Here is an 18,197-nt window from a genome sequence, read left to right as displayed (position 1 = left end):
ATCAGAAATGGCTAATGGGTTAATCTGACAAAACAAACCAGGGTTGCATTATATGTTTGGTCAACTCTCTATAATGAAAGATCTTTTGGTTTCTTAGTCTAATGCCCTGTGAAATTGAGACATCACTTAATTACCCTAAATTAGAAAAATCCTATACGTGATTACATAGAGCAAAGCCCATAGAAAAACCGTCCAATGGTGTCAATTTTTTGTACTGCACCACAACTCTGGAGCCTGTGGCTATCCCTGTCTTGATGGTCATATGCACGCACTAGAGGTTTCTAACAACCAAAAGTCAGCTGAGAAGATTTTCTAGTCCTAATCAAGTTTAATGATTAATATAGTTCAAGTGGAAAGACTAAGCAAGGCGATTTGACATGCTTGTGAGTTGTGAAAGGTTAACTAATACAAAGATTAGTGAGTGACCCGATAAATCTAGCATGCTAGAAAACCGTTAAACATTAAACAATTAAAAACGGGAAGTGGGTTTTTTTCAATACAGATCTTCAATAATTTGTTTCACTTTTATGTATTCTCTCTAGATTGTTTTAGTTTGCAAAAACAAAAATCTTCATTTCTCTAAAATTCACTCATACATGCCGATGATACTACTTGGCTGGATGATTCCGGAGCCGCAGTGAGCGGAGATCGAGGCGTTGGACTCATGGTGGCTATGGGATCAAGAAGGAGCTCAGGGAGCTACAACAAAGTGGTGGAGTTAGGTTAAGCTTTTGAGGTAAAGTTGTAATTTCTCTCTTAGCACTTCGTAAACCTTTTGATCTATAGCAAATTTGGTAGTTAGGCCGTGGTTTTATGTTTAGAGTGTGTTGACCCTAAGTAGTTTTCACGTATATCCTCGCGTCTGCGTTCTTTGAATTTATTGTTGTTGACTTTAATTGTTAAATTGTTAGAATAGCATGGAACTTGGTTAATAGATTAAAATTAGAGGTTGCGTGAATTTTTAATTGGTTGTCCTATTCACCCCCCACTAGAACTCTTCTAGCGCTTAATATAATTTCACTGTAATTGCAAGGTTTTATCTAGGAAAGTTTTCAGCCTGAGCAGTCTCTTTTCAACACAACCACCAAGCACGATGAAAAAAAGGTCGAAACGAAAAAAGAATGTGCCTTTAGAAAGAGAGAAAAAAAAAAAAAAAAAACCCACTTCCCAATACGCCAACTAGTTTGGTACTATCCTTGAAAGCGCACCTCCACTATAGTGATATATATCTCAAACACTAAAATCGCTGACTTTTCAGTTTATGATTCAAGTTTGATTCTCCTTAGTGGTAACAGGATACACGAAGGAGGCATAAAATATCGCTCGTTCAGACAGAATTCAAACTCAATGACTCCAATATCTAAGTTCAAACTTGAACTGCAATCAAATGATCACGCGCAGCTTATGCACAGGGAGCAATTAAAGTTCATATAGGCTAATAGAAAAACTTTAAGCTACTAAGGATTAGGTAAAATACGAGGACTTTGATCATCAATTACACCCCATTATATAGTAATAAAGCTTAGGTAGAATACGAGGACTTTTGATACTAAGTATATACACAAGATAAGTTATCTTAGGATATTTGGCGAACATGTGGTGTGCTTGACAATGTGTTTATTTGGCAACTAGCCAGAGATCAATAAGCATACCAAGTACTCCAGAATTAATCAAAAATGGAGATAAAGACAGATTACCTGGAAAATAATGCCGTGTATGCCAACGGAAAGACCAAAACCGGCCAAGGATGTTGAAGTCGTTTCTTTAATAATCCCCCGAAACGAACATGCTACCATGTTTGTTTTGGGACTTTAGACCCAAACTTTTCTCTTTCCGCACGGTCTTCAATAAATTTTAACTCTCATTTTTCTATCTATCTTTCTTTACTCATTACTCCACAAAAATTATCTCAAAACCCAAAACGAACATGAATTCCAGATATTTTCCGGATATTAGTTGAGATGCACGTAGAGGATAACAAATGAAAGGAAAGGTTTATAATTTGTCATCAAATCGATTTCTAGTTTGGATTGAATAATTTGGTGAGAAATGTGAATAACTAATTTCTCATAAATTTTTTTTGAATGTGTTCCTACCAATGTCTCACCAAATCTCATCAAGATAAGAAATAGAGAGATTTGGCGAGAAAGAAAGAAAGACCCTCTTCTCATAACACCACCGTCCAAAAAGTTACTCCTACTGAGCTAGCTAGCGTTGCACTAGAAGAGTACAAAATGAGAAATAGAAGACCAGAAAACCCAAATTAAGAGTAGTTTGTGTTCTAATTTCAAGAAGAAAGAATATACTAAAAGAGATTAGTCATTGTGATTATATCTACAGATTTTAGAAATCAAGTGACTCTGGGGAATACTATGATTTTTCTAAAAAGGAAAAGTGTTAATGGGCATTGTGAAACCATTTGCTACTGACTCAGTCAAACAAGAAAAGCCGAAAGGGTATTGATTTTCACAATTTTTTTTTTAATATTCACACTCTTTTTTTTTAATTTTTCAGCATTGAAAGTATATATCTTTTAGCAAAAAAAAAATTACATTTTCTTTCAACACTAAAAAACAAAAATTAAAGTGTGGATATAAAAAAAGAAAGTGTGAAAACCAATTTCCTCTCCAAAATTCTTTAATCACAAACACCATATAATATTTAATTACTAGAAACAGATTACCAACAATCACATGAGAGTGTCTTTTTCACGGAGCCTCCGTGAGATGTGGAGCTGTTCAATCTCGCGTGTCCATTTCGGTTTTGGACGGTCCAGATTTTAATGAAACTTTTCCGCAGAAAAGTTAATCACAATCAATTTTTACCGGTCATAATTTGTTTTCAATCTGGATCGTCCAAAAACACTTTGGACAGTTGCGATTGAGCTCCGTAACTTCTTTTTACGGAACAGCCGTAAAGAAGATTTTCTCCAATCATACAGTGGGTTCGAAGTCGTGGAAGTACTGGATCTGAATTAGACCAAAATCGTTAGGTATCCTATTTTTTTAATAACCAAATGAGCGGATCACCTCGTGTACATCTCGACTTATTCACTGACCCCGAAGTTAACAGCCGAAAAACCTGTAGTGGTTCCAAGGTTTGAACTTGGGAGATCTTGGGTGAACCCCAAATTCTTTTAATAACGTATTTGGTAATATAGCTCCTTAGGTGCAGTGGTTATGAAAACAAAATTACTATTCTTTTCTTCATAATAGGTTAGGTGAAGATTATGCTACTAACATCGATTTTCTGTTTAAGACGTTGAAAGTTGGACCGTAGGTACTAAAAATATTGGCTTAATTGCAAGAACACCCCCTAAACTATCGTGTTTTGGCAAGTTCACCCCCTAAACTATCGCGTTTTGGCAAGTTCACCCCCTTAAGTTTAAATTCGAGCAACTTCACCCCCCAAACTACCAAATTCGAGCAACTTCACCCCCTCCCCCATTTTCCGTCCATTTCTGTTATAAATTTGGATGGAAAGTTTCCACATTTGGTACTGGTACCGAATTTTAGGTGGTACTGGTACCCAATGTGGAAACTTTTCATCCAAATTTATAACAGAAATGGACGGAAAATGGGGGAGGGGGTGAAGTTGCTCGAATTTGGTAGTTTGGGGGGTGAAGTTGCTCGAATTTAAACTTAAGGGGATGAACTTGCCAAAACGCGATAGTTTAGGGGGTGTTCTTGCAATTAAGCCAAAAATATTTAGGGGGCCGAACACCCTTGTCATCGAGAAATTTTTGGGTGTCAAGTGGCGATATTCGTTGGCAATCTCAGACTTCCAAACGTGTTTTGGACGGTCTAAATTTGTTTCTCCTATTTTTCTTCACCCGACTATTTTCTCTTCACTTTTTGTCTCTTTAAAATTCAGACCGTCTAAAACACGTTTGATCAGCTAAAATTGCCGACGGGGTACCGTGCCGCGGGGCACCCACCCAAAACTTGTCCTTGTCATCCGAATGAAACACGAAAACGGATAAAACATGAAACAGGAATTGATGCAGGTCAATGAATCCTTATAGAGCTATTAATGCGTAATCATGCTGCTAATCAATGACGATTACGACTAGTGCCCACCCACGGAGTCGGACCTACACTCATATACCCACTCAACACATGCACCAGTTGATCCACTCTTACAGCGGAAGAGTTCGGTCCGGATGGTTGGTGAGTTTTCTTTCAACGCAATATTGACTAGAGTACGATTTCTGGAATCAAATTAAAAAATAATAATTTTTTGCTGTATGAATTCTCTGATGTCAGCGTGAATGATCTGCCCTCAACTGGACTGAAGAGTGAATTAATTGAGGTACGCATAAACTAACTCAGACACCTTTTAACGCAAAAAACAAAAAAAATGAAGAAGGAAGAAGAAGTGATCCGCTCTTATTGCTACACACACTTGGCGAATCAAGCGTACAGTCTTTTCGTCAAACTTGGCCGTTAAAAAGCTACGGCACCACTTGCAGGGGCATGGCGTTGAAAATTTGACCCAAAAAGAAAATATGCAAGAAAAAGGATTGAAGCCTAATGCCCATTCGGGAAACAAAGGGTGTCACCGTCCATTGAGTCAACTTAATTTGAGCTTGTGTTTTCCGTGGACGTTTTATTTTATTTTATTTTATTTTTAATGCAGGGTTTTTCCGGTCAATTTATGCGCATCTCACACTAATCTCTACAGTCTCTCTCACAGTCTTTTTACATGATTACGCACGAGGATGAGGTGAGCCAAAGAGTTGCCGGTAAAGATAATCGAACCTAAGACGAAATCCTCCCAAACCGAAGATCACTAGAGTTGTGAACATTTTTCTTTATCCAACTGGTTTTACCAATTACGGGGTTTAATTTCCATATAATTAGTGGAGAGGAAAAATATATAGATATAAATTGAACAAGGCAATAAAGAATTTGGAGAAGACCGTCATTTTTTTCCCATGAAATTTCTTTAAAAAATTTATGACCCAATTTTGTAATCTTCAAAAGAAACAAGTCGATTATTTATGCTAGAATCTTTTTTTCTTTTTGTCAGTTTATACTAGAATCGGATCTGACTTTGTGCTAAAACTTGTGTGCGGGATTTTGTTCCTTTCACGGATATATAGACAAAATAAAGAATTTAACAAATACAAGACATCCGACTTACTAAGAACCCATATCATTAATGTTGTCCTAGTTTAGGACAACATTAATGATATGGGTTCTTAGTAAGTCAGATTTCTCGTATTTGTTAAATTCATTACTAATTTTTAAATTTGTTTTGGCAATTCAATATTCGTTAAGTTAAGGAACTACTTGGAAAGCTGGTCTTGTTTTAGCACATTTAATTATGAATATCTTCCGTTTCACCAAAAAAATTAAATTTAAAATATGAATCATTTTTAAATTAAGAGTTTGTTTTGATGATCAGAGAAATAGGCTTCTTCGTAGGCTAGGTATCTACAAGAAGAATAAAAAATTATATATAGGTAATAGGTTTTCCACCCTAGCTAAGACTTGGTTTCTAGTGCATGCATTCGTCTTCTCATAGGCAAAAATTATGCGTCCGTCCATAGTTTTAGAGTATTGGGTTTTTTTTTTTTCTTTTCAAAAAAGATGGAGATCGATCGGGCTCAGTTGATCTGCTCCAATGCAAGTTCGAATATGTTCACCCACCTAAAAGTCGGTAGACATTATGAATGCCGACTTCAAGTTCAACTCTGACGATAAAAAACCATTTATTTTCAGAGTTTGGATTTTCAATTATCTTTGTAATAGTCATCTCCATCGTTATCTATACCACTTGATCAAATAACGCAAGAGAACTCTTGTCGATTAAAGTTCTCAACCAAAAATTTGGTGATTTAATTAATCACTCACCTAGAAAGCTATATCTAACTGAACTGTTTTTGTAATTTGCACGTATTTTTAAAAATTAAATGATTCAGACTATTGAAATGAGACTGAAAGGGTAGTGTGCACGTTCCTTAATAAAATTTTTGCCCTGTCAAGAAAAGAAAAGAAAGGGTAGTATGCACAAAGTTGAACTCTTCCAATGCGTCCTCTTTGATTATCGAATTACCAGTGGGAGAATATATGATGACCCCGTATTATTAATAGGTTTTTTTTTTTTAAATAACTAGATATTTGAGCCAACTTACGAGCCTCAACTAATTCCGGAAAACCATAAACCTACTGTCCATTAGCGGCATGATTAATACTTTAATAGTAATGAGATTAACATCATATATTTTATAGATTAAATTCTTCACACCGCCGGTGTAATAAATTCTTTGCACCGCCGATGTAAATATTTGTTTTCTCCAAATCAAATATTTACACCGGCGGTGTAAATAATCTATTCTCTATATTTTACGCCCTTAATATTGTGGGACTAGTTGTTATAGGGTAACGTGGGCTGAAGCATGCAGCTCCATAAATAACAAGAGAGTAGGAATCTAGCATTATCAAACGAGGCCTAGCTGGGGCATGATCGAAGCTGGTACAGCATTAGGCAGCACTAGTCCGACAAAAATATCAAACACTTTGCTTAATTCGTCCCTGCATGTAATTAGGTATACACTAATCCTTTATCTCCATCTCCACTCGATCTCTGTCTTCCTCTATTAAGTTACCATTTTTGCAACACAAATCTATCAGAAAATCTTGGATAAACTAGTGCAGTTGGATGGATATAATGGTAAGCATCTTAAAATGGAAACTTGCAACTTTCGTTAATTTTAGGAGTTTTAAAAATACTTTTCACGTGGCTCCCACATCGAGAATTTGGGTTAAGTGTGTGTGTTTAAGAGGGTTCTCATATCCATCTCTAGTCAGCAATTGTCTGGTGGAGGTGATAAGTGAAATTACTCTCTTATCCTTTCGCGTTAAAAAAGACAAATGATCTTAATTAGCCTGCCCTCGTGTGGGAGCTAGATTCAGATTTCAGGCCCGGTAGTCCGATCATTATAACCATGTCTATCCAATGGAGGTGGTAAGTGAAACTACTCTCTCACCCTTTTATGGTAATTTTTTTTTTTTTTACTTTTCACGTGACCGTACCATTCTAAAAATAAATTAATTTCAGGTGGCTAGCAGTAACGTTTAAGAATAAATTGAGTGATTTTAAGGGTCTAAAACTATTAAATCATCTTGAAGTACTCTTGAATAGATTTTTCGTCGAAATTTATTATCATTTATAGTCATCTAATACGTATATAAATATAGCTATATATATTTTTAAAGTTTAGCTACTATACCACGTAATTAAATTGCTTACAGAAATAAGAATAGGATTTCTTGTAAAGTACGAAAATTCATAAGAAAAAGTTGCAATAAAAACTACCACTTGCTGCTCTTCTATTGCAACAAATTTGTGGGACCCATACCGCACTCAATTTTCCCCCGGACCTCCACCACTATATAAACCCCCCCACAAGTTTCTTTCACCTTCAACTTCACTCTAGCTTCAAATTAAACCTTCCATCTCTCTCTCTCTCTCTCTCTCTCTCTCTCTCTCTCTCTCTCTCTCTCTCTCTCTCTCCATTGCAACAAATCTGCTATCATATCCAACACACACAAATTAACCTCCTCTCTCTAGAAAAAAAAAAAAAATACTACTAAACCAACATCTATACGCACACTAACAGCTAGCTTACCATACAAAAAATGGGAAACGCGGACAACGTGTACCCAGATAAGAACGCAGAGCGCGCGCACCGCGTCGCAATCCCTCCGCCGCAACCCTTTCTGAAGTCATTCACGGCCTCCATGAAGGAGACCTTCTTCCCCGACGACCCGCTCCGGCAGTTCAAGAACCAGCCACCCTCTCGGAAACTCATACTGGGCCTCCAGTACGTCCTGCCAATCCTCGAATGGGCCCCGCGTTACAGTCTCCAGTTTCTGAAAGCCGACCTCATCGCCGGCATCACCATCGCCAGCCTCGCCATCCCCCAGGGGATCAGCTACGCCAAGCTAGCCAACTTGCCACCAATTCTTGGCCTGTGTGAGTGTTTTATTTTTCCAGGCAGTTTTACTTGTAAAATTGAATGACAGCAAGACTAGCACTCGCAACTTACAACACTAGTAACATAGTATTTTGGGAGTGTTTGTTATGGTCCAAGCTTGCAAGTTCGGCTCTCTCCGTTAGTAAAAAAAAAGTTTCTCGAGGCCACTAAAAGTCTGCCTGGTCGTTAATGTTAGAAGCTTGACATTAGTTGGGGCGAGCACAAAAAAAGAAGACCGTATCTGCCTAGGAAGCGTAGAAACATATTTGGCGCTAAATCTTTATGCTTTTGAGTGTTGAGTTATATAGCCAAAACAACTCATACAATCTGATCCAAAAGAAAAAGGAAAAGCTCTTGAGAAGTTTCATTTCTAATTTTTTAGGTTATCATTTTTTGAAAAGTTTGTTTGTTTTTAATTTTATTTTACGTTTATTAACAACCAAATCACTATGAGGGCTAGAAATTTCATGAAAAGACATAGTCAAGTAGTACTAAATCTAATAGATTATTAATGGGTTATAGTTTGTGTGGTGGAACATATATCCAGATTCGAGCTTTGTTCCTCCTTTGGTATATGCAATGATGGGAAGTTCGAGAGATTTGGCCGTCGGGACGGTCGCCGTTGCATCGCTACTCACAGCTTCTATGCTGGGGAATGCAGTGAATGCTAATGAGAATCCCACACTCTATCTTCATTTGGCTTTCACCGCAACGTTCGTCGCCGGAGTTCTTCAAGCTTCTTTGGGTATCTTAAGGTAAGCCACAGAAAAGAATATGTAGGAGTAAAATACTACTTACGATGATTACATATGAGGTTTCTTTCTTCTTCTTTTTTGAAAATTACATATGAGCTTTCATATATATTGTAATATCATATTTTTATAACCGGATGTCTGGGCCAACGATACTAATATCCAAATAAATAACCTAATGATTTCTGCTTAGCGTAGATATCTATAATTATCCGGTTAGGTGCATAATCCAAATATGATAAGTGAAGAGAAAACTGATATATATATGTATATAGTCAGTCATGAACTCCTGTTTTTATTTTGAGAAGTAACATTATTGGCCTCCATATATATAAAGCTTTTGCTCTGGCTTTAATTGAAACCCTCGCAAGTGAGTGGTGTAATTGGTCTTTGAAAATTAGTCAAGGTGCAGTAACATAGCCTAGATAACTGAATTATCCAAAAAAAGAAAAAAAAAAAAAAAACCTAGTTGGCCACTACAAATAATAAGCCCATGTTTACTTCGATTGGTTGATTAGGGAAAAAATTTCAGTGTTGGGTGGGTACCACGTGATGTCTGCTCGGCGCATCCGAACCGTCCATTGCGTTTTTGGTCGGCTCGGATTTGGAGAGAGAAAAAAAAAAGAGAAAAAATGTTGAGATGAAAGGAGAGAGAGAATTTCAATCCGAGTCGTTCAAAAGTATTTCTCGTTGATTAGGCACAAAAGCAATACTGATCATATATATGAATTACTAATTTGGCATTTTGTATCTGTTATTCCAAATTTTGGTTTGTTATTGTTGGAATCGTTAGGTTGTCTTCTTGCATGTTTTACAACTTATTACAATCACGGGAAAATTCACTTTGCATTATTGGAAGTACTTTTTGTAGCTAGGGACCATTATTTTGTTTGAACAAACTCTTTCAAATATATGGCATAAATCATTTCTCTCTCCATGCATTTTCACTTACACGATGCATAAATTTTTCAATAATGTTAGGATGCATGAAACTCAATCCATGAAATTGTTCGAGAAAGAAAATTACAATGAATCTGGACTATTCATTTCCTTTTCCGGAATGATTACTACTTTTTCCCCAAGTTCAAATCGGCCATTCTAATTTAGCTGATGTGAACATTTTTTTTTTTAAATTGATACAAAAATTAGATTGTTGACCGGTTTGTGCAGGTTAGGGTTTATAGTGGATTTCCTATCGCATGCAACGATAGTGGGGTTCATGGCAGGAGCAGCCACGGTGGTGTGCCTTCAACAGCTGAAAGGTATTCTTGGGCTTGAGCACTTCACCCATGGGACCGATCTCATCTCCGTCATGCGTTCTGTCTTCACCCAAACCCATAAGGTCTCTCTCTCTCTCTCTCTCTCTCTCTCTCTCTCTCTCTCTCTCTCTCTCTCTCTCTCATACACTGTCGTGAATCGAATGTCACATGATACTTCGGAAATATATACACTGTCGTGAATCGAATGTCACATGATACTTCGGAAATATATACCTGCCTATTTTGATGACAAAAAGGCGGTCACTTGCATTTTGTTATTAGTGTATCATGAATCATTGAAAATACATAGGTTGATTACCTTACTAACCACTCCCTTTTGCTTCATAATGGTAGTTCAGTACGACTTATAGTGATGTTTAATTATGAATCAACATAAAATATTTTTTCATGAACTTCGCAAAATTAAGCATGAAAGAGTTTGGTTGCTGATTTTGTCACTCTTTTTTTGTTAACTCCACTCCCCTTTAAGTGTATTTTTGGTACAAAAATACACTTACAGAAGAGTGACGTTAACAAAAAAAAAAGAAAAAGGAATAACAAAATCATTTCCCAAGAGTTTTATATTTTATTTTAAAAAGGACACTAAATTTTTGTAAGGGACTAGTATTATTATGGAGCAGATCGAGGGCATACCATTTACAAACATGTTAATGGGTTGGTTGCAACGAAATTAGCTTTAATTAATTTCCAGCTTAATTAATTAATTTGAGTTGCTGATGTTGATGGGTTTGTCGCAGTGGAGGTGGGAAAGTGCTGTATTGGGATGCTGTTTCCTCTTTTACCTCCTCCTCGCTAGATACTTTGTAAGTAGTTCATAGCTAATCAATTCTACTTTTAATAGCTTTGTTAAATTCGAGAAATCAAAAGGAGTATCTTGAAAACCAACCTCTTAACGGGCTGGTCTAGTGGTTACGATTTGCGGACTTACGATGGATCTGCAAGTCAGTCTATACTGAGATTTGTAACAATTTTGCGAGGTTGAATCGGTTCTCTTGAAATTAGTCGAGGTACAAATAAGATGGTCTGAACTCATGCAGTTATTAAAAAAAAAAAAAAGGATTTTGAAAATCACGTCACATGCCAGGCCGATTGAACGAGTCAAACAGGTTAATCAAGAGAACGCGTATTAATGAATTTTAAGTTTCTAATTAATTAACACTAAAAAAGTAAGTAAGTTGTTGCCTTAATTTCAATAATTCGGTCAGTTGATCCTATCTTTTTCAAATTTTTTTTTCCCTACCAATTGGCAAAGACTCGTTTTCAAAGTCCCTAAAGCAACCTACTCCCACCCCAAATATAGTAAAGCAAATCTGTGAAAATGGTACAAGTTATATTCTCATGAATCTCATCAGCCAGCCTAGTATACGTTTTGTTTGTTTGCAGCTGATTAATTCAAAGAATATACTTAGATAATGACTGGGCCGGTTTTCTTGTATGGGTTGACAATTGTTTTCTCTTTCTTCTGTTATTGAGCCAAACAATACTTAAACAATTAGAATTGGATAGGATGGGCCTGAGCCCCTAAAGGCTACCATTACCAACATGGCATGTGGGTAGACGTCAGAACAGACTGAAACGTACAAAGATCAGTGTTCATGGCTTCATGCTTAAAGTTAAACAATAAAATGCATTGTCGGGTGGGTATATATTTTACGGGGTTTGATCTTGTCTGTTTTAAAAATTCATGCCGAGAAATTTTTTTCTCGTTGGATTGTGTGATTTTTTTTATATTTTAAATTCAACAGCCAGAAAATTCTAGGCACATGAGTTTTCAGTATAGAGGATCGTGTCCTTATGTCCTTTGCGTAAAATCTGTCCACACAGGCAATCTGTGCACAGATTGTATTGTGGGGCCCACCACGGGTTCTATACAAACGATCTGAGCCATTCATTAAATACAAAATATTTTTTCAAGGGTCCTCATAAAAAATCAGCTCAATCCAATACTTATAAGTGCTTAATCTAATTATCTAACTTTTCATAACCCGAAAATTTGAATTAAAATTTAGATGATTGAATTAAGTACCTATAAGTTTTAAATTGAGCTGATTTTTTACGAAGACAATTGAAAAAATATTTTACATCTAATGAACGGCTCAAATCATTTGTGTGGAACCCGTGGTGGATCCCACAACAAAATCTGTGCACAAATGTATATGTGGTTAGCAGGGTTGATGCCCTTTGGACATGAGAATTCGTTGAATCTAACATGTAACATATACCCATCCCCCTGAGTTTGTATAAACTACAAGAAGATGTAGCCCAGATAGTTGAATCGTTTATGCTATTCTTAACGAAATTTTTTTTTTAAGCAAAAAGATTTTATTAATTTTTAAAAAGAAAATAAAAATTAAAAGAATTTCGGGCACACCCGAAAAAACCACTCAAGAACCAAATCTAAAGGAAGACAAGAAATTAACCGAAACCCTATTCTTAACGATTTGCGGGACAATCATGCATAGTCTCTCAAATTAAACATGAGCTTGATTTTTTCAGTTATGTTTACTATGTCTGAAGATGATTGAAAACCGGATATGGAGACCATCTTTTTCGGGTATGTCGCATAGTTTTCTGATGTTTTGAGACTGACTAAACAAATATGCAGAGCAAGAAACGATCGAATCTCTTTTGGATATCGGCGATGGCACCGTTGACGTCTGTTATCTTCGGAAGCCTGCTTGTTTATCTCACCCACGCTGAAAATCATGGTGTTCAAGTGGTCAGCACTCTCTCTCTCTCTCTCTCTCTCTCTCTCACTAATGCTATAGCTACCGTGTACGCATATGTATCCATATGTCACATCCAATACGCCAAGAAAAGCTAAAAAAGTGGGTAGGGCCACAAAAATGTGCAAGCTAAAAAAGGGGTTCAAGCCTCTTGGGTTGAGAAAGTCAAGCGAATCCAAACACATGTGAAGTATGTTTGGATCGTTCTGTTTTCCTGGCTAATAATTTTAGCCAGGCCCCATGAACTTTGGTGCTGATCAAGTGAATGATTGTGTTGGGGGGAATAAGGGGCCCAAATCACACAGAAATATCACCAATAAAACAGTCACAAACTGAGTAGAATCGCAGCAGATTTTCAGCACACAAATGAACCACAAAAATGCAGTTTTTCAGCAACAAAACAGAGCAGGAAATTTCAGCAATAACAAGACTTATCTGGGCACTAAAACGCTGATTTCATTCACTTGATTCAAGTTTTACAAAGCCTTTTCCTTCACCTTCAAGTACAGCACACATACGAGCAAACAAAACCCACGCTCTCTTTTTTCTTCTCTGTCTCTATGTCTCATTTTTTCTTCTTTTTTAAAGTCTATTTTGACCCCCTGTGGTTATCGCCATATGCGGATACCCCCTTCATGGTTCAAAACTGATCACATAACCTACCTGTGATTTTGAAAATGTGCAGATAGACCCCCTGCCGTCATGTTTTCCATTCATATTAACGGACACAACATTAAAAGACCGATATACCCTCATCATGTCCCTTAATTCTTATTCTTTTTTAAATCTAACCACACCATCCCCTATACCAAAAATTGAATCTAAACCGTTGATATTGTAAATTTTGACAAGTACTACATCTATGCCAAAATTCAAGTCAATCAAAAAATGAAAAGCTCTCGGTCGAATCAATTTTGTTATGAAATTAAACTTTCTAATTTGAATTTACTAAAAATTAGATCACTGGGTTACTGATACTTGATTGAGATATTTTTTTTACTGAGATACTCTATTCTTTATTTAATACATTATGAACGACTCAGATTACATTCTAGAGGCGTGTGAGATACACCTCCGTTAATATGGATGGAAAACATGATGGCATGGAATCTATCCGCACATTTTCAAAACCACAGGTAGGTTATGTGGTTAGTTTTGAATCATGAAGGAGGTATCCGCATATGACGATAACCACAAGAGGTGAAAATGAATTTTGTCCCCTTTTTTTTTCTCTTACAAAGAACAAAGAAACATACACACAGCCACTAGATACTTCTGTACAAAATTCTAGACCCACCTTTTAACATATTACATACTAAATACAAAAGTATAAAGATATTACATGAAAACCCCAAAAAGTAAAACAAGGAAATATCCAAATTGGGTTTACATATTTCTAACAGATTGAACTATTCTGGTCCGGGGGGTCCTGTCACTAGAACTAACGTTTAGCTTTTCCGATTGTCTATTCTCTCCAATATTGTGGTGAAAAAGTTTTTGACATTACGTTTGTACGCATTTTTTGCAGATAGGACAATTGAAGAAGGGGATAAATCCTCTGTCGATAACGCATCTAGCGTTTGGGTCACCGTATATGTCAACGGCCATCAAAACTGGCATAGTTACGGGTGTCATCGCTCTCGCTGTAAGTGAATAAAAAGGCCTTTACACGCATCTCTCCCAATCAACTTCATATAAGCTGCTACGGGGGACTAATCCTAGGTCTATCGCTAAACGTTCGCTGTGGACCTCACTTTTTATTGTTTCTTCACATGTCGAACTGATCACCAGATAATAGCTAGGTTTAATTGGAATGAAATAAATTGGTTTAGTTTAAGAGAACCCTTGTTATCTGACCAATTTTAATTCTGGCAATCAAGAATTGGGTTGGAGAACAATTTCGAAAGCAGAACACTACAGGGATTAGGTCACGAGAAACCAACGACATTAATTTCTTGTTTCACTCGATGGAAACTAATTAAGAACGGGAATCATGGCCGCGTTGTTTGATCGATATAACGCAGGAAGGGATTGCAGTGGGCAGAAGCTTTGCCATGTTCAAGAATTACCACATTGATGGAAACAAAGAGATGATTGCTTTTGGGATGATGAACATTGCCGGTTCCTGCACCTCTTGCTATCTCACCACAGGTTTCTATCTATCCATTGATTTCCTATCACATTTCTGCCCTTCCTCCACTGGACAGAAGCTCGCTCTTTCGGATTCCATCCCTTCTATTTTTCTTAATAACCAGATGTCTGAGCAAACTTTAACGCGTCTCTGGATATTGTGCATGTGACGCCTTTTGGTGATTTGCTAACCAATATGTAATTCTGGACATCACAATGAATTTCAGGGCCGTTTTCCCGGTCAGCAGTGAACTTCAACGCAGGGTGCAAAACGGCCATGTCCAACATTGTCATGGCAATCGCAGTCATGATCACGTTGTTATTCCTGACGCCATTGTTCCATTACACTCCCATCGTGGTGCTGTCGTCGATAATAATCGCGGCAATGCTGGGGCTAATAGACTACGAAGCAGCAATCCATCTTTGGCACGTCGACAAGTTTGACTTCATGGTGTGCATGGGTGCTTTCGTTGGCGTGGTTTTCGGCAGCGTTGAGATTGGTCTAGTTGTCGCGGTACGTATGAACCGCCTTATTTAACACTTTGTAACTCATTCAAGTTCTCCAAAAATAGTGGTTTTGATTTCAACTCTCTCTTGACTAAGAACGAAGGGCGCAATGCAGGTTGGATTATCTCTGCTTAGAGTGCTACTGTTCGTGGCGAGGCCAAGGACCATGGTACTGGGAAACATCCCAGATTCTGTGATCTACAGAAGTGTTGATCAATACCCAAATGCCAATAATGTTCCCGGAATTCTCATACTTGAGATGAATGCTCCGATTTACTTCGCCAATTCAAGCTACTTGAGAGAAAGGTTCTACAAAATATTAAGATCTGATCGCGTTATTCGCAATTAACAGTACAATATGGTTGAATCAGTTTATAACATGGAGCCTAATGAACTATAATGTGCAGGATTTCGAGGTGGATAGATGAGGAGGAAGACAGGCTAAAATCCTCTGGGGACACCAGCTTGCAGTATGTGGTACTTGACATGGGCGGTGAGTCGTCATAGTTATTGGATGAAATTAGATCCTCTCTGATCTTTAATTTGGATTGTAACTGTAATTTGGACTGAGCGGTACAATCCAAATTAATATGAATCGTCCATTTCTGCGATTAATGGTTCAAATTTGCTCAGAGACTCTTACCAGTAAGAGTTGATTATCCCAATGTACCATGTATGATCTAGATTTGGACTGTCTCGTCCTGTCCAAAACTTGGTCCGGAGAGAATCCGAATACTTATCGGGTTAATTGTAATTATCTAGCTACAGAGACGTAATAAGTTATACTGAATGAGCAAATCTCTGGTTGGCAGCGGTAGGAAACATCGATACAAGTGGAATAAGCATGTTTGAAGAGCTCAAGAAGAGTACTGAGAGAAGAGGCCTCAAGGTATATATATATTGATTTATTCATTATCTTGTTTCTTTTTCTTTTTCTCAACGAAAGTCAGGATTATTAGTTGTAGTCAACATGGCTATTAAGAATTCGTAAACAATAATTATCCTTCGTTCCTTTATTTTATAGCTCGTACTTGCCAATCCGGGAGGTGAGGTGATGAAGAAGCTGAACAAGTCGAAGTTCATCGACTTGTTAGGCCAAGAATGGATCTATCTTACTGTGGGAGAGGCTGTTGGAGCTTGCAACTTCATGCTTCACACCAGCAAACCAAAAACAGTGGCTGCAGATTCAGAGGCAGGGAGCGACAACGTCTGAGTTAACAGTGAACCAATTACGTCGACTAATAAGCCATTCGAATGCAACAGTTATTTGGCTTGTTGAAACAAAAGAGAAATCTGTCATACTAATTCCTCTGGCTTGTGATTAAGTTGGGAGATTTGAGGTCTTCCAATATGGTGTGATCTGTAGAACATGTAATTTGTAGGATATGCGTTGTATACTTGAAAGTATAAAGAGGTCGTGACCTGACTTGGGGTTGCTTAACGAATCAAGTTATTCGAGTGTGAACTCGTGTTCGTTAGCTGAATTCTTCTTCACGATTGGTTTGTTACACAAACATTAATCGTTAAGGTTTCAAACAGAGCTCTTGAACAAACTAATACTTGGATCGTTTGGTTATATGATGAGAAATTCAAGCTACTTGAGATCGATTCATATTTAACGTATTAACTAGAAAAATTCAAGTTACTTGAGATCGACTCATGTTTCACTTATTAACTAGAAACAGGCCAAGTGATGATCTGGCTACATAATCACATCAAATATAATATCCATTATCTCCGGGAGGCCCTAAATACATGCTCACATCTTTAAATAACTGTACGTTGAAACCTCAATCTAATTAAGTATATCTTTAAAAGTGACCTATTGGTTTGTCTTTATCCAAAAAACAAATTGCATTTGTTCGTTTTACGTCAAACTTTTTTGTGAATTATTGATTTGTCTTGACGAGAAGGATCAAAAAAGTAAAAAATTATGATCGAAACACACAATTTTTTGAACAAAGACAAAAATAAGTCAAAAAATCAATATTTATTTATTTTTTGACGCAACATATTTTTATCTTTATTCAAAAAAATTTAAATTTGGTCATAATATTTTACTTTTCCAATTACTCTAACAAATGCAAAATTTTGTTGAATAAACTTATTGGTCCAAAACCACCTGAGTCTCCACCAAGATCACCCTATCGCATCTAGCATCATCGTAAATCTCAATCTCATCATCTCAATCATTAACAATAAGACTGTTGAAATGAGCTTCTCATTTGCCACCAATGGGGTATCCTAACAAGAGAATAAAAATTCTCAAGGTCAAAACAAACATATACGACTCTTTATTTATGCGATTCTTGTACGTAGACATCAATTGCTATCAATAACGTGAATCTAGGGACACAACACCAATCATATCCGCCTGCATGGCACTGCATAATTGGTTGTTGCAAGGTAGCATGCAGCGTAAAAATAACCGATTATGCATATCCAATCAGCCAGTGACACATCAGGAAATGATGAAAAATTAAGAAATTTAATCTTGATTACTATTTTTTTAAGTACTAAATAAACATGTTGGTCTTCTCCGGCAATGGAAAATACTTTCCACCTTTCGATTTATGTTGTAGTTTCCCATTATTTTTGTCCTTTTCTTTTGAATTAATTATTCGTCTTATCAGATCCAAATTATTGCAGATGCGTTGAGTTCTTGTTTTTTTTTTTTTTTGGAGAAGACAAAAATGATTGCCGTCCTAGGAGGAGAGATGTTCTCTGATAGATTGTTTATAACCGAATATAAAAATAGAAAAAAAAAAACTTGACTTTGTCACATTTCCTATTTATTTTTACAAAAAGTAAAGAAAAC

At 36.8% G+C, this 18,197-nt stretch overlaps 1 protein-coding gene across 1 annotated transcript; it reads left to right on the top strand.

Moving 5' to 3' along the window:
- The first annotated feature begins 7,436 nt into the window (after positions 1 to 7,436).
- Positions 7,437 to 16,857, top strand: LOC131313658 (sulfate transporter 3.1-like). Its single transcript, XM_058342092.1, has 12 exons — positions 7,437 to 7,983; positions 8,532 to 8,739; positions 9,907 to 10,078; positions 10,754 to 10,819; positions 12,622 to 12,735; positions 14,271 to 14,387; positions 14,767 to 14,893; positions 15,100 to 15,386; positions 15,495 to 15,685; positions 15,787 to 15,872; positions 16,192 to 16,268; positions 16,404 to 16,857. The coding sequence occupies exons 1-12, from the start codon at positions 7,647 to 7,649 to the stop codon at positions 16,590 to 16,592; spliced, it is 1,971 nt and encodes a 656-aa protein (XP_058198075.1). The 5' UTR covers positions 7,437 to 7,646; the 3' UTR covers positions 16,593 to 16,857.
- Positions 16,858 to 18,197: the final 1,340 nt, after the last annotated feature.

The sequence above is a fragment of the Rhododendron vialii genome, chromosome 13a (genome assembly GCF_030253575.1).
Source record: "Rhododendron vialii isolate Sample 1 chromosome 13a, ASM3025357v1".
NCBI lineage: Eukaryota > Viridiplantae > Streptophyta > Magnoliopsida > Ericales > Ericaceae > Rhododendron > Rhododendron vialii.
Note: the sequence above shows the minus strand (reverse complement) of the source record. Positions and strands in the feature narration are given on the sequence as shown.

Bases quoted from the DNA above. Each gene is read 5' to 3' on its own strand.
- LOC131313658 (XM_058342092.1), top strand. From the start codon at position 7,647: ATGGGAAACGCGGACAACGTGTACCCAGATAAGAACGCAGAGCGCGCG. The intron at 10,079-10,753 runs GTCTCTCTCTCT...GGTTTGTCGCAG, and splicing joins TCTTCACCCAAACCCATAAG to TGGAGGTGGGAAAGTGCTGT. The intron at 14,894-15,099 runs GTTTCTATCTAT...AATGAATTTCAG, and splicing joins CTCTTGCTATCTCACCACAG to GGCCGTTTTCCCGGTCAGCA.